This window comes from Ambystoma mexicanum, chromosome 13 (genome assembly GCF_040938575.1).
Source record: "Ambystoma mexicanum isolate Mex_15411 chromosome 13, UKY_AmexF1_1, whole genome shotgun sequence".
NCBI classification, from domain to species: domain Eukaryota; kingdom Metazoa; phylum Chordata; class Amphibia; order Caudata; family Ambystomatidae; genus Ambystoma; species Ambystoma mexicanum.
This window is the reverse complement of record NC_090938.1, coordinates 546,883,960-546,908,083: the sequence shown is the minus strand read 5'-3', so window position 1 is coordinate 546,908,083 and position 24,124 is coordinate 546,883,960. Positions and strand designations below refer to the sequence as shown.

Genomic DNA, 24,124 nt, shown 5'->3' with positions numbered 1-24,124 from the left:
ACGGTAGGTGGAGAAACCGCCGCCGGAACCTTTGGAGGCGCCCTTGCCTCCGCTGCTCCGAAAGGGCGTCCGTCGTTGCTGCAGAACCCCAAGGGCCCGGGCCGTCTCAGTGTCCGCTTTAATGGCCTGAAGGGAATCGTCCACTGTTTCCCCAAACAGGTTGTTCCCATCGAACGGCATGTCCAGGACTCTGGTCTGTACGTCTTGACGGAAGTCCGTAGCCTTGAGCCATCCACGCCGCCTAAGGCACACGCCGTTGCCCAACTGGCGAAACCCAGTGTCGGCGATGTCCGTCGCAATAGTGATGGCGTGGTCCGACGCCACCTCACCTTCCTGTAGGATCTCCAGGGCATCCGCCCTCTTGTCGTCCGGTAGGAAGTCCAGCAGGGGAGCCAGTTTCTACCATAGCTCCCTGTCGTAGCGGGCCACGATAGCCAAGGCGTTGGCCGCTTTAATCGTCGTCGCTGCAGACGAGATGACCCTGCGTCCCATAGTGTCCAATTTCTTTCCCTCGCCGTCCGGTGGGGAAGTCGATGTGGAGGCCGCACCCCCCCCCCGCTTTCTTCCTGGCCGCCGCGGAGACGACGGAGTCCGGGGTAGGCTGCGCCCGGAGGCACAGGGGGGCCGCGTCCGGGACCCGGTACTTCTTCTCGTACCGGTCTCTTCTAGCTGGCGTCGTGGAAGGGTTCTTGAGGAGGGCGAGGCCCTCATCCCAAATGTCGTCCAGTAGAGGCACCGCGAGGACCGTCTTCCTCTTGGCCTCGCGCCGTTGGTAAAGGAATCCTTCCTTTTTCTTCTCCTCAGGGCAGAGTTGGAAAAGCTCGGATGCCCTGGCGATCATGGAGTGGAACGATCCAATCTCGTCGGGCGGAGAAGCCCTGGTGGGAGGTGACGACGGTAGATCCTCGTCGTATACCTCGTCGTCCGTACCCGTCGCTGCCGTGTCAGTCCCCGTATCATCCCCTCGGGTGGACGGGGAGGAGGGCTGGACGGGGCGCGACGGCTGAAAAGGAGGTGGAGGGTGAATCCTTCTTTTCTTGGGCGGGGGAACACCAGAAGGTCCCGGTTCAGGATCCCCCGACGGGAGAGGTTCCTCCGTCGGCAACGGTAGTCTCGTCCTTATCTCTGAGCATAAGGACTGTATAGCCAACAAAATGGCCGTCGAGTTGTCTTGCGGCGCTGGCAGAGGGGAATCCGACGGGCGATCAGGGGCCCCGTCGGCATCCTCGACGATGTCGTCGTCACCTGCGTCGGGATCCATCCCGACGGGCCGGTCTTCTTCCACGCCAAGGCCGTGGCTTAAGACCTTGATCAGCTCTTCCTCCGAGGTTGAAGCCGAATCTACGACGACGCCCTGCCCCCCTTTTTTCTTCCCCGCCGGGGATTTCACGGGGGTCCTATCGATGGGCACAAAAGAGGACTCCCTCCGAGGTGGCAGGGAGACCCTGAGCCCCGAGGTCGCCACCACTGGTGTAGCCTCCACAGGCTGAGCCAGGGCCGCCGCGACAGTTTCGATAGAGGGCTTGGCCGGATGGATTAAGGCCTTCACCACCTTAGGTGCGCTCACCGCCTTATCCTTGAGGGGGGGGGACACTGCCTCGCTCCCCCTCCGATGGGGCCTTCGAGCTCGACCGGGGCCTCTCCAGGAGCTTCGCCGGGTGCTCGCCTTTCCTCTTACCCGACCCAGAGCGTTGGCTCGTGGCTGAAGGTGCCGGGGAGGGTGCGCCCTGCCTGGCGCCCGTAGAGCCCGACCGTTCGGCGCTCCCGGTGCCAGCGGACTCGCGGTGCTTGGCCTTGTGTTGGACCCCCGTCGCCGGGGCGTCCTCAAAGGTCTTAGAAGACCGCTCGGATTTCTTCCTCTTCTTCTCGCCTGACGGGCTCTTCCCTTCCAGCCAGTTGGCGAGACGTTGATGGCGGTCCTTCATGGTCCGCTCCGACATATTGCCGCAAAACGCACAGTCCTTCTCCACGTGCGTCTTGTCCTCATGTAAGCAGTAGAGACAAAAGGAGTGTTCGTCCTCCTTAAAGGCGTTCTGCAGCTGGCATCCAGGGAGACCCTGAACAGCTTTCCGGGCGTCGAGCTTCCCTTCTCCTGGGCCATGTCCGGGCCTGAGAAGCTTCTGGAGTCCTCCAAAAGCGTAGCTCGACAAAATCTTCACCCTTGAGGGGCGCAGACGAATCCGACACGGGTCCCCGTTGATCGGATGGAGAGTCGGTGGAGCTTGAGGCTCTTTTGACCGAAAAAAACGAAGTTTTTGAGAAAAAACGTGAAAAAATAGCACTAACGCTCGAGAGCAATAGCACGAGGATCCCAACACATGAACGTGCGGTAAAAATCTGAAGATGGCTGCCAGAGACGGTGCTTAGGTAGAGGGCAGTCATTGGCTGTGGTCAGTATGACGCAGAGACCAGTGATTGGTTATTACTACGAAAGACAGATCAGAAACGAAACTGATACTGGTTTTTTTCTTTACCGAGGATTCCCAGCCTGACGACGGGGAATATTCATGAGCATGTGAATCCATGCCAGACCCCATGCTGGAGAACTGTACTAGCCACCATGGACCTGCTCATGCCGTCAGCAGTATCGAGACCTGTCTTCCTCGAGGAAGATTTGTCTCGACGCGAGGGATCCTTTGACTGCTCTCGAGGAGACTTTTCTTTGCCTTCCGAGCCCAAAGGCGCATGGTTTTTGCCTTTATCTATTTTCTTGTCGAGTATTTCGACCTGGGCATGGCTTTCATGAGTTTGAGGGGCTCTAGGTTGCATTCTCAAAAACTTGCATAATTCTAACTCTGAACTTCTCCCACTCAGCTGGAGAGGCTGATTTTGTCGGCCATTTAGCCAGTTCTGGGGAGGGACTCGACGACAAAGACCTATGGTGCCTTTTCCTCGACCGTCGTGAAGATAACGAGTGGTGAGAACCACTGCGTGATCACCACCTCTTTGTCCTTTTAAAACGAGGAGAACAATTTCTCGACTCGTCTGAAGAAACTTTTTTGGAGGGTGGGGGTCGAAGGGGATTTTGACCTATCTGCCGCTAATTTTCCTCTTCGCTCTTTCAGGGCTTTCGCCATCATCGACAGGCATGCCTTACAGTCGAAGGTAGCGTGAGAGGAACCAAGGCACCCCAGACACACCTGATGGGGATGTGTAAGGGACATCCTTTCCCCACAATCATGGCACTTCTAAAACCCAGATCTCGGAGTCGAAGACGCCGATGATGCCATTTCTCAATAATATACTCGAAGATTCTCAATAGGGAACTGGAGCGTACCGTATTCGAAGCGATAACTTGAGCGGAAAAACGGAACTGAAGCCAACGGTGGCTGCACGCGCTTTATGCCATCGATGACGTGGACATAAAGACGGAGGCCTCTGAGGGACATCGAGTCGACCGCCATCAATGCCCAGCGCCCTTTGCTGGAAAAAAAATTCTGAAGCAGCTGAAGTTGGATATGGAAATATCATAAGATGAGGAATACATGGGAGGACACAATCCATTTGAATAATAATTCTGAAAAAGGACTCTACATACAACTGAAACATAGGGGTACAAGCGGAAATGGAACAAGTTACTTACCTGTAACTGTTGTTCTCCAGCATGGGTCTGGCATGGATTCACATGCTCATGAATATTCCCTGTCGTCAGGCCGGGAATCCTCGGTATAGAAAAAAATCAGTATCAGTTTCGTTTCTGATCTGTCTTTCTCAGTAGTAACTGGTCTCTGGGTCATACTGCCCCCAGCCAATGACTGCCCTCTCCCTAAGCCCCACCCCTGGCAGCCATCCTCAGATTTGGTAGCACGTGAAGTGGCAGTATGACCAAGTGAAGAGCCGCAGAGGGGTAGGCGGGAGGGTTCGCATGTGAATCTATGCCAGACCCATGCTGGAGAACAACAGTTACAGGTAAGTAACTTGTTCCTTCTCCAGCAAGGGGTCTGGCATGGATTCACATTCTCATGAATGAGAATGCATTACTTACCGTAAAGGCATTTCTGATGATTGTATCTGCTTAGATTCACATGCTGTGCATAGGTCCGACATCCAGTGGTCACTGCGGAGTATTGCATTTTGTTTTTCGTAGTCGAAAAGGGGACGTCGACAAGGCGTGTCTGAAACACTATCCCTATAGTGACGTGCGTTGTACCCACAATCCCTCACGCGTCGAGGTCCCTCTGTTTGTATTTTTCTGCCCTGAGGGAGCCTTCTAGACGTGAGTGAGTACAGAAAAGAGAGAGAGATATATAAAGGAAGTCTATGTTCCTTCCATCCGAGCGGGGAGGAAGGGCGGGCGCATGTGAATCTAAGCAGATGCAATCATCAGAAATGCCTTTACGGTAAGTAATGCATTCTCTTCTGATGTTTGTTAATCTGCTTAGAATCACATGCTGTGCATAGACTAGCGAGCAGTACCCGGAGTTGGCGGTGGGTTATGAGAAGGAACAGTAGAGAAAAGGTGTCGTAATACTGCCTGTCCCACCTGGGAGTCAGATCTAGAGTGTGTATCTAGACAGTAGTGTTTTGTAAAGGTGTGCACAGAACTCCAGGTAGCCGCTTTGCAGATGGACTCAAGGGGAACATTTGCAATGAATGCTATGGATGCCCCCGTGCCTCGAGTAGAGTGTGCTCTTGGCCTAAAGGGCAGTTCTCTCTTAGCAAGAGTATAGCAGAGAGTGATGCATTGAACAATCCATCTAGAAATAGTGGATTTTGAAACTGCATCTCCTTCTCTTCCTGCTGCCACCGAGACGAAGAACTGATTAGTCTTCCTCAGTGGTCTAGTTCTTTCCATGTAGAACATGACCGCTCTGCGTACATCTAGTGTGTGCAGAGTCCTTTCTCCCAAATTGGAAGGATTTTGAAAGAACGTTGGTAGTTCTATAGATTGGTTTACGTGGAATTTAGAAATAAATTTCGGAGCAAACCTAGGTTGAGTGCGTAGAACCACTTTATCTTTGTGAACTGTAACGAAGGGGTCTAGAATAGAAAGAGCCTGAAGTTCACTTACTCTCCTGATGGAGGTGATAGCTATTAAAAAAGCAGTCTTAAGCGTGAGGTGTTTAAGAGATGCTTTGTGCATGGGTTCGAATGGAGAGCCCATGAGTCTGGTAAGTACCACATTAAGGTCCCATCCGGGAGCTGGGTCAGCTATCGGGGGGTGTATTCTCTTTACTCCCTCCATGAAGGCCTTTATAACAGGGATCCTCCACCACGACACTGAGTTGGGAAGTGGTGTATGCAGAAAGTGCAGCTAGGTGGACTTTAATGGAGTTAAACACTAGACCTGAATCCAATAGGTGGGTCAGGTATAGGACCACATGTGTGGGAGAGCAGTCAATAGGGTTGATGCTTTTACTCCTGCACCAGATGACAAATCTTTTCCACTTGCTAGAATAGCAGTGGCGAGTGTTCGGTTTTCGGGCTTCCCTGAGGATGTCCATGCATCTTTGCGGGAGTTGTAGATGTCCGAACTCTATGATCTCAGGAGCCAAGCTGCTAAGTTCATGTTCTGGGCGCATGGATGCAGAGTCCTGCCTTTGTCCTGAGACAGCATGTTGTACGGGCAGGGGAGTTTTACTGGGGGGGATAGAGACATCTCCATCAAGTGAGCGAACCATGGTTGTCGTGCCCACATTGGGGCCACTAGTATCATGGTCACTTGTTCCTGGTGCATCTTGTGCACCACTTTGTTGAGAAGGGGAGTCGGGGGGAAAAGCGTAAACAAATTTCCCTGACCATTGCATCGACAGACCGTTCCCCTTGGATTGGTTCTGGGGGTACCTGGAGGCGTAACTTAGGCATTGTGAGTTTTCCAGGGTTGCGAACAGGTCTATTTCTGGGAATCCCCATTGTGTGAAGACGTCGAAGACGATGTCTTCGTGCAGGCGCCATTCGTACTCTTTGGGCAGGGGGAAATCTCTGCTGAGACTGTCTGCTAGCAGATTGAGTTCCCCGGGTACATGTAGTGATAGTAGGAACATGTCCTGTTTGAGAGCCCACTTCCATATATTCTGGGCCAGCTTGGACAGGCCTGGAGAGTGGGTGCCCCCTTGCTTGTTGATGTAGTACATGGCTGTGGTGCTGTCTGTAAGGACCATTACTGTTTTGCCTTGTAGGTGTTCCTGGAAGGCTTTTAGCGCCTTGAACACAGCTAGTAGCTCCAGTAGATTTATGTGTTTGGATGCTACGTTCGGAGTCCACACTCCGTGAGCAGTCTGATGGGATAGGTGCGCCCCCCATCCTGTGAGGGATGCGTCTGTGGTTAGAGTGGCTTCCGCCGCGGGTGTGGCAAAGGGTTTCCCTTTTTCCATGTTTTCCTTTGTCCACCACCGTAGCGAGAGAACTAAGGCCTGCGAGACCACAACTAGATCCTCCCATAGTCCGCTGGCCTGACACCACTGGCTGTTGAGCCACTCTTGCATTGGGCGCATGCGCAGGCGCGCGTGAGGTACCAAATAAATACACGACGCCATCATTCCTAGCAAGCGCATTGCTTTGCGTACCGTCACCTCTCGACCGGTTACATATTGAGGGATTTGAAACAGCATGTTTTGGACCCTCTCTTTGGAGGGGAAGACGAGGCCGTCCTTTGTTTGAATTAGAGCCCCTAGGAATTGCTTGATTTGACTGGGGTCTAAACTGGACTTCTTTTCGTTGATGGAGAAGCCCAACTGGAACAAAAGGTCTACTGTCTTTTGGGTATTGGAGAAGCATGTTTCGTAAGAATCCCCTGTTATGAGCCAGTCGTCGAGGTAAGGGTAAACTGGGATGGACAACCTGCGCAGGTGGGCCGCTGCCACTGCCAGCACCTTCGTGAATACCCTTGGTGCTGATGCTATGCCGAAGGGTAGCACTTTGAACTGGTAGTGTTTGCCCTCTATCATGAACCTGAGGTATTTTCTGTGCGCTGGCAACATTAAAATATGAAAGTATGCATCTTTCATGTCCAATGTTGTCATGTAATCTCCCTGAGAAAGCAGTGGGATTACTTCCTGTAAGGTTACCATACAAAACTTTTGGGGTTTGATAAAGTTGTTCGCTGGGCGCAGATCTAATACAGGGCGCATGGTTAGATCCTTTTTGGGTACAAGGAAGTACACTGAATAAATACCTTCCGTTACCTGAGATAGAGGCACGACCTCTATGGCTCCTTTTTCCAGTAGTTGTTGTACTTCTTGGAGAAGGATGGCAAGATGTTTCGGTGTCATGCGACGTCCCCTCGGGGGTCTGTAGGATGGGGAACTGTTGAATTCGATACAGTATCCGTGGGCTACGGTGGACAGTACCCAACGGTCTGACGTTATCTCCTCCCATGCAGGAAGAAAGGATGTTATCCGGCCCCCGACCGGTGTTGCATGGGAGGGGACGTGAATCTTCGCGTCACTTGGAGTTGTTGGGGGCTTGGGAGCCTCTGGGGGTGGATCCCCGACCCCTCCCTTTGCCCCGGCGTTGGCCTCTTTGGCTGTACTGCCCACTATTGGTTTGGTAATTGGTGGCAGGGTATTGCTGATGTTGATTTTGTTGTTGGTGTTGGCCACGAAAAAAGCGTTTGTTGCCATAGCCGCGCCTGGTAGTGGGCTTAGAGATCTGGTCGAGAGTCTTGATAGTGTCGAACTCTTTTTTAGCCATCTCTAGGGCTTCATCTACCGCTTTTCCGAAGAGGTTAGCGTCCTCGACAGGTTTATTTATCAAAGACGCCTGTGTCTCTGGTTTAAAGCCTGAGTTGCGCAGCCATACATGGCGCTTTAGGAGTATTCCTTGTACCAAGGAACGTCCTGCTGTTTCTGCCGCGTCCAGAGAGTTTTTAACAATGCTCTGGTTCACTTGGGTTCCTTCGCCAATAGTTGACAGTAGGCGCGTACGTAAAGGCTCCGGTGCTTCCTCGGCGTCTTTTCGCAGTTTGGCCCACTGCGCGTCTGCGTAGCTTGCAAGCAAGGAATTGTTGTTGGCAATTCTTGCTGAGAAGGCAGCCGAGGAAGTAACTCTTTTTGCAAGGGCATATAGCCTCTTGCCCTCCTTGTCAGGGGGTGCCTCACTGGTGGAAAGTGGTACCCCTGCCCTCTTTCTAGTATTAGAAACCACTAGGGAATCAGGAATGGAATGTCCCCTAATGTAGAGGGGGTCTGAGGGTGAAGGAGTGAAAAGTTTTTCAATCCGTGGATTGACCCCTCTGATCATAGCGGGAGTGGACAGCGAAGGTATGATCCTTCTCTTTACTGAAGCGAGGAGTGGAATGGTCTGGCTGACCGGGGGTTTTTCCTTAATCACTCTTTCTACAAAGTCCAATTCTGGAGAGAGTTCCCCGGTGTCGAGTTCGAAATGCGCTGCTGCTCTGCGCAACAGTGCATTGAACGTCGGCTGATCGTCAATTGGAGACGTGTTCCTAACTGGAGAATTGTCCGGAGGAGTTAGGTTTAGGACATCAGTGTCGGAATACACTGATGGTGATTGCCAGGGGTGTGAAGGTCCCTCTTCTGGGTTAACCCCGAAGCCTTCTTCTATAATGTCTGTTCTGTCTTCCAGACATTCCTCCTGGTTCTGTTCTTCATTGTCCATGAAATCATCTTCTTCCTCGAAGTCTTGCTCCTCCCCAGTGAGGTCATATACATCTTGGAAGTCTGAGGCTGTGTCCTGCTGGGGATCGACTAGCCTCAGATTTTTGGCCCTGGGGTCCTCCTGAGGCCCTTCTCTGGTCCTCTTGTGTGTTTGAGAGGCCTGGGTGCTCATGAACTTTTCCATCCTCTCCATACAGAGGTGGAGTCTTTCCATAGTTTCATGGGGTACCCCAGAGCGGTCTGGCGGGGGAACCATAGGGTTATCTAACTCGAAATGGCTCGACCTCTCCCAAAGCGTCGAGGAAAGTGTCCCGTCGCCCTCCGAAAAACCTTCTGGTGTGTCGGGAGACTCCCTGCCTGAAGGGGGTAGTCCCTGCTTCCCATCGGGCTTTTTCGGCGTATCCTTTAACTTATGCGTAACGCTCGACGAAATCTTCCGCGTACGCTTTTGGGCGTCGGCTACAGCGATCCTTGCTAAGCTATCGGCGACTCGCTTGTCGGCGACTCGTTTGTCAGCGGAAGCTTGAGTTTTCGACGCTATGGGTATCGAACGCTCTACAGCGGTCTGCGCTTTCTGTTGATGCGCACCGGCCGATGGTTTGGTGGCAGCGCCCTTGTTTGCCGAAAGCCCAGTCGCAGGTCGCGGCTGCGAGAGGGGCTTCGAACCCGAACGGTCCGAGGAGGCCGCCGGTGGAACCTGCGTCTCCTTGGGCGCCGAAGGTCTTTTCGACTTCGTCGAAGAAGAGCCGTGGGTTGTGTGTTTATGTGGATCTTTGTGTGCGTCTGTGTCGCCGGGGTGTTCATCCCCATAAGCAGGGCGTGAGCCGAGCCCGTCGGGGCCGGGGACAGACGACGAAGCGCGTAAGCGCTCCTTAGAGGGGGTTTCGACTTCCGTAGCGGAGGTCGTGTTATCGCGTTCCTCGTCACTGTCGGTGGTAGCAGCGGCGGGTGAACCTTCGGCCTTCGACATCGCGTAGGCCGCCCACCTTTTAACCCTTCGGTCTTTTAGAGTTTTAGGCTTAAGAAGCCGACAAGCCGCGCACCTTTCCTCCTTGTGATCGAGGGGCAAGCAGCGGTTACACCGTGAGTGCTTGTCCTTCCAAGTGAATTTGCCTTTACAAAGTGGGCAAAACCTAAACGGTGTCCTCTCCATAGCCGAGGCAATAAATCGCGATAAACACCCCAAGGGAAAGGAAGGGGAAAGGGAAAGGCATTCTCAGAAAAGACCCAGAGATGTCCCACGACCCCACTCTCCCTACTGTATATGGCCTGCGAGGCCAGGCCACGTGTTCGGCAGCGCCGAAGGATTTCTTCCGCTCGACCCTCCGTCGAAGATTCTTTTCGGCGGAGAACAGCTTACAACTGCGTCGAGGGAGGGATTATTAATATTAGAGAAAAAACGACCAAAGGTCGAGGAGTTGCAATGTCTCTCGAGGAGCTCCGCGTGAAGGCGACCAGAAGCTGGGCGGAAAAAAACAATCTGAGGGACCTCGACGCGTGAGGGATTGTGGGTACAACGCACGTCACTATAGGGATAGTGTTTCAGACACGCCTTGTCGACGTCCCCTTTTCGACTACGAAAAACAAAATGCAATACTCCGCAGTGACCACTGGATGTCGGACCTATGCACAGCATGTGATTCTAAGCAGATTAACAAACATCAGAAATAAGAATACATAGCAGTATACACATGCACAACCACGGGGGGTGGCAAAAGGCTCAATATCAAGCAATACAACAACTCAACATTAAGACACTCTTACCTCCTCATCAGGCTCACCTTAGGCGAACAGGTTGCGCAGCATTGCCTGGCCGACTCTGGACTCCTCCATGGAATCCCGGTCGACGCAGTAGAATCTCGTGAAGGTGTGCGTCGACCTCCACGTATCAGCCCTGCAGATGTCGAGCAGGGGCACACCAGACAGGAACGCCGTAGTAGCAGCGATCGCTCTGGTCGAATGGGCTCTCCGACGGCCGGGCAGCGGTCGGTTTGCAAACCGATGACAGTGCATGATGCAGCCGGAGAGCCATCTGGAAATGGAAGACTTCGAGAGAGCCTTCCCTTGATTCACAGGTCCAAAGTTCACAAACAGCTGTGATGTCTTCCGGAAACTCTTCGTGCGGTCCACGTATAACTTCAGCACTCTAGCTACATCTAGCGAGTGCAGAGTCCTCTCAGCAGGTGACGAAGGCGACGGGAAGAAAACTGGCAACACCAAGGGCTCGTTGAGGTGGAAGTCCGACGGCACCTTGGGCATGAAGGAGGGGTGCGTCCTCAGCACCACCCTCGTGTCGTGAAAAGTCAAGTATGGAGGCTTGCAAGACAGGGCCTGGATCTCTCCCACTCGTCGTGCAGAGGTGATGGCCACGAGGAATGCTGTCTTCCACGACAGAAACTTCAACGGCACTGAATGCATAGGCTCGAATGGGGCCCCCATGAGCCTAGTTAGTACCTCGTTGAGCTCCCACACCGGGGCAGGGGCCTTCACCAGCGGGAATGATCGGAACAGTCCTTTCATAAATTCCTTCACCAGACGATGAGACCACAAGGACGCCCGTCCTGTAGTTCTGGTGTAACGTGAGATGGCAGCCAGATGTACCTTGATGGAAGCGTGAGATAGGCCAGCCTTGGCCAAAGACAGTAGGTACGGCAATACTTGAGGGGCCGTAATCCGCAGAGGGTTAATCTTCTGTGCCCGGCACCAGACAGAGAACCTCTTCCATTTGTGTCCGTAGCACTTGAGAGTTGAGCATGCCCTGGCCTTTGCAAGAACCTCTCTGCAGTCGGCCGGGATGTCGTATCCTCCAAACTCTAGTGCTGCAGGAGCCAGGTCTGCAAGTTCAGCGACTCTGGTTCGTGATGAAGAATGGTGCCGCCTTCTCTCGAGAGAAGATCCGCGTCCGTCGGCAGCTTGACTGGTGTGGACGCTGACAAGTCCAGAAGGTCCGGGAACCAGATCTGCCTCGGCCACGCCGGTGCGACAAGGATCATCCTGCACCGGGACCTCTTGAGCTGGTTGACGAGCCGGATCAGCAGTGGCAGTGGAGGGAATGCATAAAGGAACAGGCCGTCCCAGGGGAACGAGAAAGCATCGCCCATGCTCCTCAGTTGGGGAAACCTGCTGGCGAACCTCCGGCACTTGGAGTTCGCCGCCGTCGCGAAGAGATCGATCTGGGGTTCGCCCCATCGTCGGAAGAGTCGGTCCACTTGATCCTGGCGCAGTTCCCACTCGTAGCACGAGCGCAGCTCCCTGCTGAGTGAGTCGGCGATGGTGTTTTTTATTCCTGCCAGATGAAAGGGTCACAGAAACATACCTTGGGCGATGGCCCAATGCCACAGATCCTGGGCTTCCTTGGACAGGGCAGGGGATCTGGTTCCGCCCTGCTTCCGAATGTAAAACATCGTGGTGGTGTTGTCGGTGAAGATCCTCACCACCTTGCCCTTGAGGGACGGAAGGACGGACCTGAGGGCCCAGAACACTGTGCGGAGCTCCAAGATGTTGATGTGGAGAGTCTTCTCCTCTGAGCACCAAAGGCCTCTTGCGTGGAGGCCCCCGGTGTGCGCTCCCCAACCTTCCAGGGAGGCATCCGTCGTCACCGTCACCTGGTGGGCCGGGGCTAGGAAGCCTGTTCCCGCTGTCAGATGAGCGCGGACACCCCACCATCTTATCGCCTGACGGAACATTTCGTCAAGCGAGATCCTGTCCTCGAAGCTGCCCATCGTCTGGATCCAGTGGGCGTTGAGGAATTCTTGCAAGGGCCGCATCCGAAGTCTGCAATGGGGCACCAGATAAATGCAGGAGGACATCATTCCGAGGAGGGACTTGATAGACCTCACTCTGGCCACGTCCGTGGCCAGTAGACATTGCACCTTTCCTAGGATGGTCCTTATCCTTTCCTCCGACGGTGAGGCCCGCCGCGCCACTGTGTCGAGCTGTGCTCCCAGAAACAGGGCGACTTGCGACGGGACCAGGTGGGATTTTGGAAAGTTAATGGAGAACCCCAGGTCCGTGAGCAGCTGGACGGACTTCGCAGTGTGTTCCACGGCAAGCTCCCCTGTCCTTGCCCGTATGAGCCAGTCGTCCAGGTAGGGGTAGACGTGGATCCCCTGCAGGCGCAGCCGCGCCGCCACCGGTGCTAGGCACTTGGTGAACACCCTGGGTGCCGATTTTAATCCGAACTGGAGAGCCTTGAACTGGTAGTGCCGCCCTTTGACCACGAACCTGAGAAACTTTCGGTGCCTCTTTAGAATAGGGATGTGGAAGTAAGCATCCTCCAAGTCCAAGGACGACAGGAAATCGCCCTCCTCCAGCTGTCCCAGCACTTGCTGGAAGGTGACCATCCGGAACTTCTGTGCCTTGATGTATTTGTTTAGTCGTCGCAGGTCCAGGATGGGACGCCATCCTCCTGTCTTCTTCCTCACGAGGAAGTATCTTGAGTAAACTCCGGAGCCCCGAAGCCTCTTCGGGACGAGCTCGATGGCACCTTTCCTGAGCATCGCCCGTACTTCCAACAGCAGTTGAGGGACGTGATTTTCCTTCCTGGCCACGGGAGGAATGCGGGGGCACCTCTTCTGGAACTCGAGGGCGTACCCCAGGGCCAGGGTGTCCAGCACCCAACGTTCGGTGGAGATGGACTCCCACACGCCGACGAACTTCGTCAGCCGGCCTCCAACCGGGGTGCTTGGGCAGGGGCCCGACCCGACGGACGGTTCAATCTTGCTTGGAGGCCGCTTTGCCTACTTGACCACCTTGGCGACGGCGGGATCCACCTGACTTGCTGCGTCCCCTGTAAGCCTCCTGCGACGAAGACCTTGCCGCTTGACGGTAAGTAGAGGAGCTGCTGCCGGCTCCCTTGGAGGCACCCTGTCTGCCTCCGGAGCTCCGAAAGGACAGCCGTCGCTGTTGGAGCACCCCCAGTGCACGGGCCGTCTCCGTCTTGATCGCCTGAAGGGATTCACCAACCGCCTTGCCAAAAAGGTTGTTCCCATCGAAGGGCATGACCAAAACCTTGGTCTGAACGTCCTGGCGGAATTCCGTCGCCCTGAGCCATCCTCGTCGTCTCAGGCCAAGTCCTTATCTCTGAGCATAAGGACTGGATGGCTGACAAAATGGCCACCGAGGTGTCCTGTAGCGCCGGAAACGACGGGCGCGAGAGCTCTTGAGGAGCCTCGTATGCGTCACCGTCGTCGTCATCCCTCCCGATGGGCTGGGTCTCCTCCACGACTTGGATGAGCTCCTCTTCAGAGGTCGTGTCCGTATCCACGACAGCCACCACCCCCCCCCTTTTCCAACGAGGACTTCGTGGGGGTCTTCTCGATGTGCCTGAAAGACGACTCCCTCCCCGGTGGCAGGGAGACTCTGGTACCTGAGGGCACCTCCACTGGTGTAGCCCCCACAGGCTGAGCCAGGGCCGCAGCGACATCCTCAATCGAGGTCCTAGCAGGGTGAATCACGGCCAACGTCAACTTCTGTACGCCCGGGGCCTTCACCCTCGGGGAGGAGTCGAGCCTCGCTCCCCCTCTGCCGGAGTCTTGGAGATCGACCGGGGCCTCTCCAGAAGCTTCGCCGGGTACTCGGACTTCCTCTTACCCGAGCCAGAGCGTTGGCTCGTGGTTGATGGCGCCGGGGAGGGTGCGCCCTGCCTGGCAGCCAAGGAGCCCGACCGTTCGGCGCTCCCGGTGCCCGCGGACTTGCGGTGCTTAGCCTTTTGTTGGGCCCCCGTCGCCGGAGCACCCTCACAGGACTTAGAAGACCGCTCGGACTTCTTCTCGCCTGGCGGGCTCTTACCTTCCAGCCAGTTGGCGAGACGGAGGTGGCGAACCTTCATGGTCCGCTACGACATGTTTCCACAAAACGCGCAGTCCTTTTCCTTTTGCTTCTTGTCCTCATGGAGACAGTAGAGGCATAACGAATGCTCGTCCTCCTTGAAAACGTTCTGAAGCTGGCATCCAGGCCAGGTCTTGAATAGCTTCCCAGGCGTCAAGCTCCCTTTCTCCTGGGCCATGTCCGGGGTAGGCCTCGGAACTTCTGGAATCCTCCAAAAGCGTAACTCGACGAAATCTTCACCCTTGAGGGGCGTAGAAAACTCCGAAACGGATCCCCGTTGATCAGAAGTAGAAACGGTGGAGCTTGAGGCTCTTTTAACTGAAAAAATGAGAAAATCTCCTGAAAAATGCGCGAAAACGTAGCAAAAGCTTGAGAGCTAAGCACGAGGACTCCCAACACTTGAACGTGCGGTAAAAATCTGAGGATGGCTGCCAGGGGTGGGGCTTAGGGAGAGGGCAGTCATTGGCTGGGGGCAGTATGTCCCAGAGACCAGTGATTGGTTACTACTGAGAAAGACAGATCAGAAACTGATACTGATTTTTTCTATACCGAGGATTCCCGGCCTGACGACGGGGAATATTCATGAGCATGTGAATCCATGCCAGACCCCATGCTGGAGAAACATTGTTTATTGTTCGGCTCTGACTCTCGAGGTGCAGATGGTCAAAAAGGATATGCTAGGAGACCAATGGAGCAGACCAAAAACACCCCCAAAAGTCTTTGAAATGCGAGTAGCAAAACTCTCTGGGGCAGCACTGCAATAAGTGCCCATTCTGTTCAGAAGAGAGAAATGACAACTATGGAAGCCAGAGGGTGCATAAGGCTAGGGTGGGGCCTCCACAGGGTAGGAGCCATGTCTGCAAAGAGGCTAGCATAGAATTTTCAGGCTTTACAGGAAGTGCTATATTTTATGTACAACAAATACAGCTATCACAGGAGTACAGAGGAAGGGACACTGTATGTGCCAGTAATGCATAATCCTCAACAATTGATGAAAAATAAGGCGGGAAAGGAGCTGGTAGTCACAATGGCTGAGGCAAGGATAACCGACAAGTAAACTACAAACCTATTTACATGCGTCTGCCTTTTGCTGAGCAATAATATTCCATTCCATCCAGTGTTTGGTGAAAGAGACTGAATTTAACAGTATGCATATGAATATTTTTCTCCTGGAAAACTCAAACTGCCATTCAGTTCTGGATTATTAACGACTTTGGAGAGAGAATAAAGAAGAACATCGTCAGCCAGTTCATTTTCCCTTAAACGTTTTATTGGTTTCTGATAGCATTTCACTTGGCAACAGAAACATTTTTTTTATGTTTTTACTTTGTTATACAAAAAAACAACCCCAAAAACAAAACAATGCCACATTTTTGTGTTTTCAAATTGGCTTCTAGATTCAATTTAGAGATATACAAACAGAATTGTTGTTAGACCTACAAAACACTTTTTAAATACTAGAAAAAGAAAGAATATGCCTTGCTTTTCTCGTAACCTTTGATCCAGTAAAGTCAGGGTGCGCGCAGTGCCAAAATGCACTGATTTTCACATCTCTTGCAGTACTAGAATACCCCCCTTTTTTTTTTAAACCATTTCAGGTTTTTACACTTTATATAAAAAAAAAGTCTGGGTACTGTAAGAATTTTTTGCATTTCTTTTAAAACAAAAAAACAATAAAAAAGAAAATTGTAAAACACATTTACTAAAATACCACAATGCGGTTGACACACTCCTCTCATCATAGAACTGGTTTCAGGGGATAGAAAAAAAGAGAAAGGTAAGAAACGGAAAGAGATGCATTGGTGACACATTGGCAGGTCCAGCTCTCTCTATGATGCACTTGCATCTACTCCCAACTGGCAGGCAGGACCATTCTCTTCGGACTGAACATGAGAGAAACAACTGGAGAGCAACCTCTCCCTTTCTGCCCTTTGACGTCAAGAGTATCATTGAATATGTGTTTTTATGGGAAAGGATTTTTTCTCACAAAGTTGGTACAGAAGTTAGATGGCTTCTAAACCTCATATTCAATTCTCATTTTCTAGGAGACAGTTCTGACTCTCAAAATGAAGACCATCAAATTAGCAGTTCATGATATATACACCATTTCATATTAGAGTGTGTCCTATGCACCAGTACTAACCTGGAAAGTACTAATATTGTGAGGGTTGCAACTGTTGATTTTGAGTCTTCAACAGAAACAATGGGGTTTCCTCGTTAAGGTACAGATAAAGTCATAATGCATGGTGCTGGAATCTGCTGTGCAGAGAATTTTCAAGCAGTTCAACTTCAGTTTTTCTCTACAGTTGCTCAGTGGAAGAAAACAAAAAATAATATGCTAATTACCCAGGTATGTCCCACAAGCTACCTGCTGTAATGAGATGTAAAGGACTTATGCTTTAAACAGGTCATCCGAACACCGAACATTAAGCTAATTTCTCTTGAACAGCTGGCTCTGTTCTGTTGAATTTGGTCATCTAAGCAAATTCAACATTTTACAACACTCCTACATTCACCCGTATCTCAGCCTGAGTGCACACATTTGTCCCATTTCGCAGTGGCACGAATGTCGCTGGGGAGAGACTTTTTTTTTAAATGACAAGCGAATTTATGCATTTTTGGTGATTGTCACCCCTACACAAGTGACCAATGCTGGGAGTTGAAACAAGTCTGTCTCTTTCCAGCTTCCCAAATGATGTTCAACTTGGTTATTTGCTTCCTAACCAAAGCCATGTTTGCTACAAGATGATATCGTTTCCCACAGCAGACCCTAGAGAAGGGTAAAGAGAATGCGGAGGTGGCATAGTGGCAGCCCTGTGGCATATGCAATTTTATTCTTCCATGTCTCAGAATCCAGAGTTCTTAAGAAAAACAAATCTTGTAAAAAAAAAATTAAAAAAAAAAACTTCTGAAACTAGGACCAAGAGTCATCTTGAAGCCGTGATTAACAGGGCCATGTATAAGCAGTCTCTCTTCCCCCACCATGTCTGTTCTCAGGATTCTCCTCTGTGCGAAATAGGGCCCCACTTTGCATTCACCTGCCCACCAAAAAAAAAAGAAAAGAAAATAACAAACACACCAAGAGAAAGGCGTGACTAAGTGCAGTCTTTCTTCCATTTGTAGGAGGCTTCCTTCACCTCTCCCCTTCTCCAAATGCCATGTCCAAGTTGATCCCATTGCATGTTAAAAAAGTCTTCTTTGATAATGGGTTCTTTCCTTGTCAGTGAGCAGTTGCTCTACTGGTGGCAGACTGGTGAGCTGGACTGGGATCTGAGATATGTTTTTTTAAAGTATTCAACTCAGAAAAAATAGGACCAACTGTACAAAAAACAAGAGTCCAGTCACGGTGCTGTCTGTACGCTTTCCTGACATTTGCCACACTGCAGAGATGAGTGAGTAAAGAAAGGGAGCAGTGCAGGGATGGCTCAGTTGGAATCAGAGTCCGAGGAGTCATCTGATGAGGATGAAGAACTACTACTGCCACTGGAATCGTCATCATCGTCGTCATCATCATCCTGCAAAAAAAGAAGGATGATGTTAGAAGTGGTTATTAAGCACATACAGATAGGCTGTACACCAGGCCTCAATGAACTTGTTTGGGCTGCCACCGTTTTAAAATGAGAAAACATAGGGAGTGATGCCCACAGTTAAGGTGTGTACACACAGGTCTAATTAGTGTGATCTGACTGGGTGCCAGTGAACTCTATTCAGATAAGGCATACAGACCGACAAAAGTGCCTTGGAAGGTCTGCTATTTCTTCTGCAGTGAAATGAGGCAGGTTTGCCTGCTTGTTGAGGACCAATGCATTTAAGGATCTAAATACAGGCACACAGGGGTTGACATTTTCTGATGTAGAAATGTCTCCCCATAACATCGCTGCTTGTGCTAAAGCACACATTTACAGTTTCTGCACTTATATGAAGGTAATCACCACTTTGCTCCCGTCCCCTTCCCCGTTCCTCGCCGGTAGTAGCAGGTCCGGCGGGCGCATTGCTCCACGCTCCCCAATGCCCACCTCGTCCCCATCTTCACTTTCATCATCACTGCTGGAGTCAGAGGAGTCTCCATCCTCCGAGGAGTCGCCCTTGTCATCATCATCGTCATCATCATCATCGTCGTCGTCGTCATCATCATCGTCATCATCATCCTCAGACTCAGACTCCTGAACGAAGTAAAAAGCAAGCGTCACCAAGATATTAACTTTTGAATACTGTATATTACGGAGTTTAGAAACAATATGGTACTTAACTAGGACAGAGCCTATTCAACATTCAAATTATTCATTATTTTAATCATTCTTTTATAACATGCTGAATACCAGCGAGTGGCTTCTAAGCATGGGATCGTAATTCAAACTCGTGTTGCGCTGCGTTGTCTTGCTTCCAAGACCAACGCATTGCCCCGGAGCTATCCTTCCTCCCCATCTATTGTAATAGATTCACATACTTTCACAATTTACATTACACAGAGAATATAGGAACACATTTGTAAAAACCATCTGTCTTTTGCCATTATTGCCATTAAAAGGGCAATTCTGTTTTTCCACTTGGAAGCATGTCAAGACTATCACCAATAACTCTGAATGGGCGAATAGGATTGTTTCACATGCATCTTTTAAAAAAAAATGTTTTAAATGGGCACCCCACCTCTCTTTTTATTTTTTTCTGTAACTGCTGTGGAAAAGTACACTTTCTTATTCAGGGGGCTTCTAGTGGTGTGATCAAGGGGGGCAGATATCTCTTACAACCAGAGTGTAGTGGAATTGGGGGGACACCCGGATTACCCCCCACTTAGGCCCTGCGAGAGGGTGGTTGGCCGGACACCACATGTATAACCAAAATTCTACTGGCCCTTTAAGAGAGGTGCATTTTTTTTGGAAGGTTCAGGGGTTCCCCAAAGCAGTCTATCAGCATCCTGCTAGACAACAACCAATGGGTTGGACAACCACAAAGCATTCTACCCAAATACCGTGAAGCAACATCCACGGCCAGAGAAAGACGTTTCATGACTGCATCATTTCAGCAGATTGCTCCCCACGAACAGTGAATGTGCGTAGAGAAGCAGACCTGACTTAACTCCTGGTGCTGAATACATTCACTGCACATAACAAGATGGTGGACATAACTTATAGGTACAGGAAAACTCTCTAACACACCTGATTTAAGGGCCATAATTAAGGGGAGTGTGAGAAACCTGAGGGCGTCCTCCCTTCTTTTGCCCCGGAATCCTCCTCTCAGGTGGCCAGGGAAAGTCTGTCGCTTTTGGATCCCGACCCTGGGAGTGGATCATTGTAATGGGTTATTTATAACACGCTTAATACCCAGAGGTTTCGAAACGCGGACTGGGGAATCAAACCTGTGTTGCTCCGCATCATCTTGCTCCCAAGGCTAGTGCGTTGCCCCTGAGCTAAGGAAACTTGGGGAGTGGGGAGAGGACATCCTTAGGCGAGACATGGGTTCCCCCATTCCCTTTCCAACAAAAATCTTCTAGCCCTCAAGCCATCATAGGCTGTCAGCCTTTTCCTTCCTCCTGAAATGTCTCCCAAAATGATCACCGGGACGAGTAAGAGACCAACTAGGAGGACACATCCTCATTTAGGTGAGACAATCCCATATTCACCATATCTTGTTAATGCAGACATACATCAGTCAAGTATCAAGACGAGTAGGAGACAGCACAGAGTAATGCACACTTTCTTTTCAAACCTTCCCAAACACCACTTTGCTACTAAGACAAAGAAGAGGGCTATGGAAGTATAGCGTTGGGATAGCCAGGCATGTCCAGCTAATAGGTTTCATGAAGGTCAGGAAATTGCACTAAATCACCCACATGTGTGGGCCTTTGACAATCCCCATAGGTATAAGAAGGCTTTCTGCACAGCAAGAGGGAGAGTACAGCAAGGAACCCAGAGGCAGATTGCTGACACAAGCGTAAGAGAAGCTGGATGGAGAGCGAGAGCCAAGAGCAGTGTCGAGGGACGCTGTGACAGCCGAAACATTCCAGCAGTCGCAGAACGCCAAGAGAGCGAGCGCTGCTCTCTCCGGTCTCCACAAAGGAAGAGCAGAGACACAGGAAGCCAGACAGCAGTGCGAGGAGCAGGTGAGAAGGTGAAGGGAGCTGCCATATGGAGCTGGTAAGTTATACGAGAGAAACACTCATACCTGGACACTCCGGGAGCTCAAAATACACACTCTTAGCTACCGAATGAATGGAATATTGTTATAGGCACTTTTGAAATGCAGAAAAAAGTGCTTTTGCAAAAGCAAATGAACTGAAAGTGATAATAAGCAATTTTGACTGCCGCATAAAAAAGAAGCAAGTTATGAGTACTTATGAATGGAAATTAAATAAGTTGGTGCAAGGGAGAGATAACAGAGTGAATTGTTTAAGACACAAGTGTTGGCAAAGCCAAGGAAAACCCCAAGAAGAGTTTGAGAGGAGAAGCCAAGTGTTGGGCAAAGTTGAAATAGTTCAAGGAACTGCAGGTTAAGGGAAAACCTGTATTGTCCAGAGCCAGACGAATACATAAGGTGTAACAAAGTGCATAGTGGCAAACCAGGCCACGGTTAAGTGTTGGATGAATACCATTGATGAAAGGAACAAGTTTAACTGTGCAAGGAAAGCAATGGACAATTGTTGACGGAAAGCAGATAAGAAGGGGTATTGGTTGCATGACCTGTAATGGGTGGACCCTGTGGGCCGATAACTGCGCCTAGACCGAGGGCCCTTTATCAACGGCTGCTTACATGATTTTGAAGTCAAGAAACAGACTTGAACCAGTGAAGAGTACTAATGACAAGAGAGTTAGGAAGTGTCCCAAGGAACTGTATTGTTTTGAAAAGCGGGAAGATAGGAACTCTTGGGGAAGGGAACCCCTATCTTTTGTGAACGGTCTTGAACTTAGGGAAGGGAGAGCGGATCATAAGCCCAGAGCCGGAAGGAGCTCTACACTTTCTTTTGAACTTTTGAATACTATTAATTTTGAAGTCGACATCACCACACACTGTATACAGTTAGTTGTGAGGGCAAGTATAGGTTTTGGACACAAACAGTTACTTGATTTGGACATCCTGACGCAGACTATCGTTAGTTTTCTTTAGGTAGGGAAATCCCACCTTAGCATAGGACACATAGGGCAAGTTAGGCCTTATTCCACCTTGACCTTATAAAACCCCTTGAGTATACATTTGAATCTGTTGTCTGTGTCTTGCTCCATGATGCCTTCACAGAAGCCACTCCAAATTCCCACACAAATCAAGCCGCAGAGGTGCACACCATCCATTGAAGCCCAAACCAGATGCAGGGGTCTTAAAGCTATTTAAACACCGGCCTAGTAAAGAGTGCTGTTGGTATTTGGAAAGTTCACAAGCAGCGTTTGGAGCGAGTTGGCGTTTTAGGAGGGGAGAGAATTGGGGCAGAAGTTTGGCAGACCAAGGAAGATTTGGAGTAGTTTGCAGACAAAAGGTGAGTAGAAACATGTTAATGTGAAAGGAGGAGAAAACAAAAAGGTGGGAGGAACAGAAAATCAGGAAGTGAAAAGAACATGTCCAAAAGTCACCCCACCTCTAAGGAATCTTTATCTTCTAGAAATCAAACATTCAGTCAGCTTACTCTCTAGATGTGGACATACAAGTAGCAGCATTTTGATGAACCATGTTGTCAGCAATGGGCACAGGGCAACATTTTCAAATTAGTACAAAATGTCACGGTTTCTTATATGCATCACTTAAATGTGGCGGTAGTGGTGTGGATTGCACATCCTATCATCACTATTGCCTAAATTGCCACCAAAGAGATTATTGACCCCTATTTCCAGTGCTATACTTACAGACTTGGACTGTACAGCAGCTTTTTTAGGGTTGGGCCCCCGCATTTTGGCTGTGCTTTTTCTTTTCAGCTGGGAAAATGGAAGAAAAAAAAATATTAGTACAATGTTTAAAAGCATTTAAAAGAAGAGTTACTTGGCAACTATTCACTGCATCCAAAGTGTTAAAGAGGGTTTTTCAGAACCTACTGCGGGGAGGGGTTCTGATATTATATTTGTTCTTTATAACGCACTTAATACCAGCGAGTGGTTTCTAAGCGCGGGATCAGGATTCGAACCTGTGTTGCGCTGCGTTGTCTTGCTTTCAAGACAAAAGCATTGCCCCTGAGCTATCCTTCCTCCCCATATATAACACTGGCAAGAAATAAAATCACACACTACTGGTAAGTACACACTTCTGCCAAGTTTTATAACACATACATACACTACAGATTGGTAACAACAAATGGGTTACATAGCACCATAGAATGCATTACACAGTTAATCATAGGCATATACACTGAAAATAAGTTGGGGGCTGGACAAACTAGTCAAGAGAAATTGTACAGGCCTTAAAATGGGTAGCATCTCTTAACACATTAGCACAATGCTTAGAAGGTATGTCAAGCCCTACCCTTTCCAGAGTTCAACCATTTACAGGCAGGCAATCTTATTAAGCAGTTCTCTTTGAAGTGTCAACGTAGAAAGGTCCTAGTTACTCCTTCTGCTATAGAGGGGGTAGCCTATAGTCAGCAGGCCCTAGATGATAGATAAGACAGTGCCTGACATAGCCTCCATCGTCTTTGGCACAGTAAGCAAGCTACCTTTAACTGAAGGACTTTACATGCAATGCAAGTAAAGGTGGACAGGTATGTGTAAAGAGATATGTTATGATATTGGGCATTTGTATAGCGCCTTTTACCATTGATATGATTCCAAAGCGCTGTGGGTTGAATACACTCTGGCACCGCAGTCCAGGTCAGTGGAAAGAGTAATGTAGTAAAACGTGCTTGGGTGCACTCCGCATGTGTGCAGTGTGAGAAACCTGAAGGTGTCTCCCTAGCTAGTCCCTAGGTATCCGTCATCCAGGTGGCCCGGACACAGCCATCACTATTGGATACGGTTCCTGGGGGTGGACCAGTGAGGGAGGATCACCTGGATGGGGGGGCCTTGGGGAGTGGGACACCACTGGGTGAGACGCGGTATCCCCCTTCTTTTAACACCTTTTCCCCATTCTACCACGTAGGGTATTCCAAAACACTGCCCCGGCCCCCTTTTCTGACACAAACACTTTTGCACAACACGAAAGACAATGGACTAACACCAGAGCCGTTTACCTGACATGTCCCAATGCAAGTGGTCAGGCAAAGTCAGGCAATTGACCAGAATCCTACACTCACACCCAACGGCCCTTTCCCTTCCCCACAGGGATTAAAGGTGGAGCATGAGAGCACAGGTCGAGAAAGGCAGACCGTACGACGTGAGAGCTAACTCAGCATGGCAGTTCAAGAGGAGGCGAAAGACGGTGCATACCAAGAGGGTGACAAGGAGAGAGGCTACCTTGCCCCTTGCGATCAAGGCCTGTGAAACCTCTCAGACGGAAACATAAGACCGCACACAATAACCAGCGTGTGCTGCAGCAGGTGTCAGCGGTACACAAGATCCTCCTCTGCTAATTATCAAGCCGGGGAGAGATGCTCGTCTCTGTGGTACCAACCTTGACTCCAAAGAGAAGCCAAGCCAAGCGGTTCATCACAGCCGGTGAGTCGAGGGGAGAGTCGATAAGAAACCAAACAGTGTTGAACGAAAAGTAGCAAACGGCTGATTTGAACTATGAAATAACTATTGATGAAAAAGGGGGAAAACCAGCAATAGAGAAGTCTGACACCACGTGGGTGCTCGAGTAGGAAACTCTGGGCAGTTACACGATGA

The 24,124-nt window shown here is 50.4% G+C and overlaps 1 protein-coding gene across 9 annotated transcripts in view; it reads right to left on the bottom strand.

Moving 5' to 3' along the window:
• Window positions 1-15,635: 15,635 nt before the first annotated feature.
• Window positions 15,636-24,124, bottom strand: part of UBTF (upstream binding transcription factor) — a 291,891-nt gene continuing 283,402 nt past the window's right edge. For 5 of the 9 annotated variants that reach the window (XM_069634300.1, XM_069634304.1, XM_069634303.1 and 2 more), the window contains 3 exons: window positions 22,217-22,285; window positions 18,320-18,550; window positions 17,668-17,902 (listed from right to left, as the gene is read on the bottom strand). In XM_069634300.1, the coding sequence (XP_069490401.1) occupies window positions 17,813-17,902; window positions 18,320-18,550; window positions 22,217-22,285 (390 nt within the window). In that variant the 3' untranslated portion in view covers window positions 17,668-17,812. Of the gene's footprint in view, window positions 17,903-18,319; window positions 18,551-22,216; window positions 22,286-24,124 lie in introns of all 9 variants that reach the window. The other 4 variants (XM_069634302.1, XM_069634307.1, XM_069634306.1 and 1 more) reach the window with 2 other exon arrangements.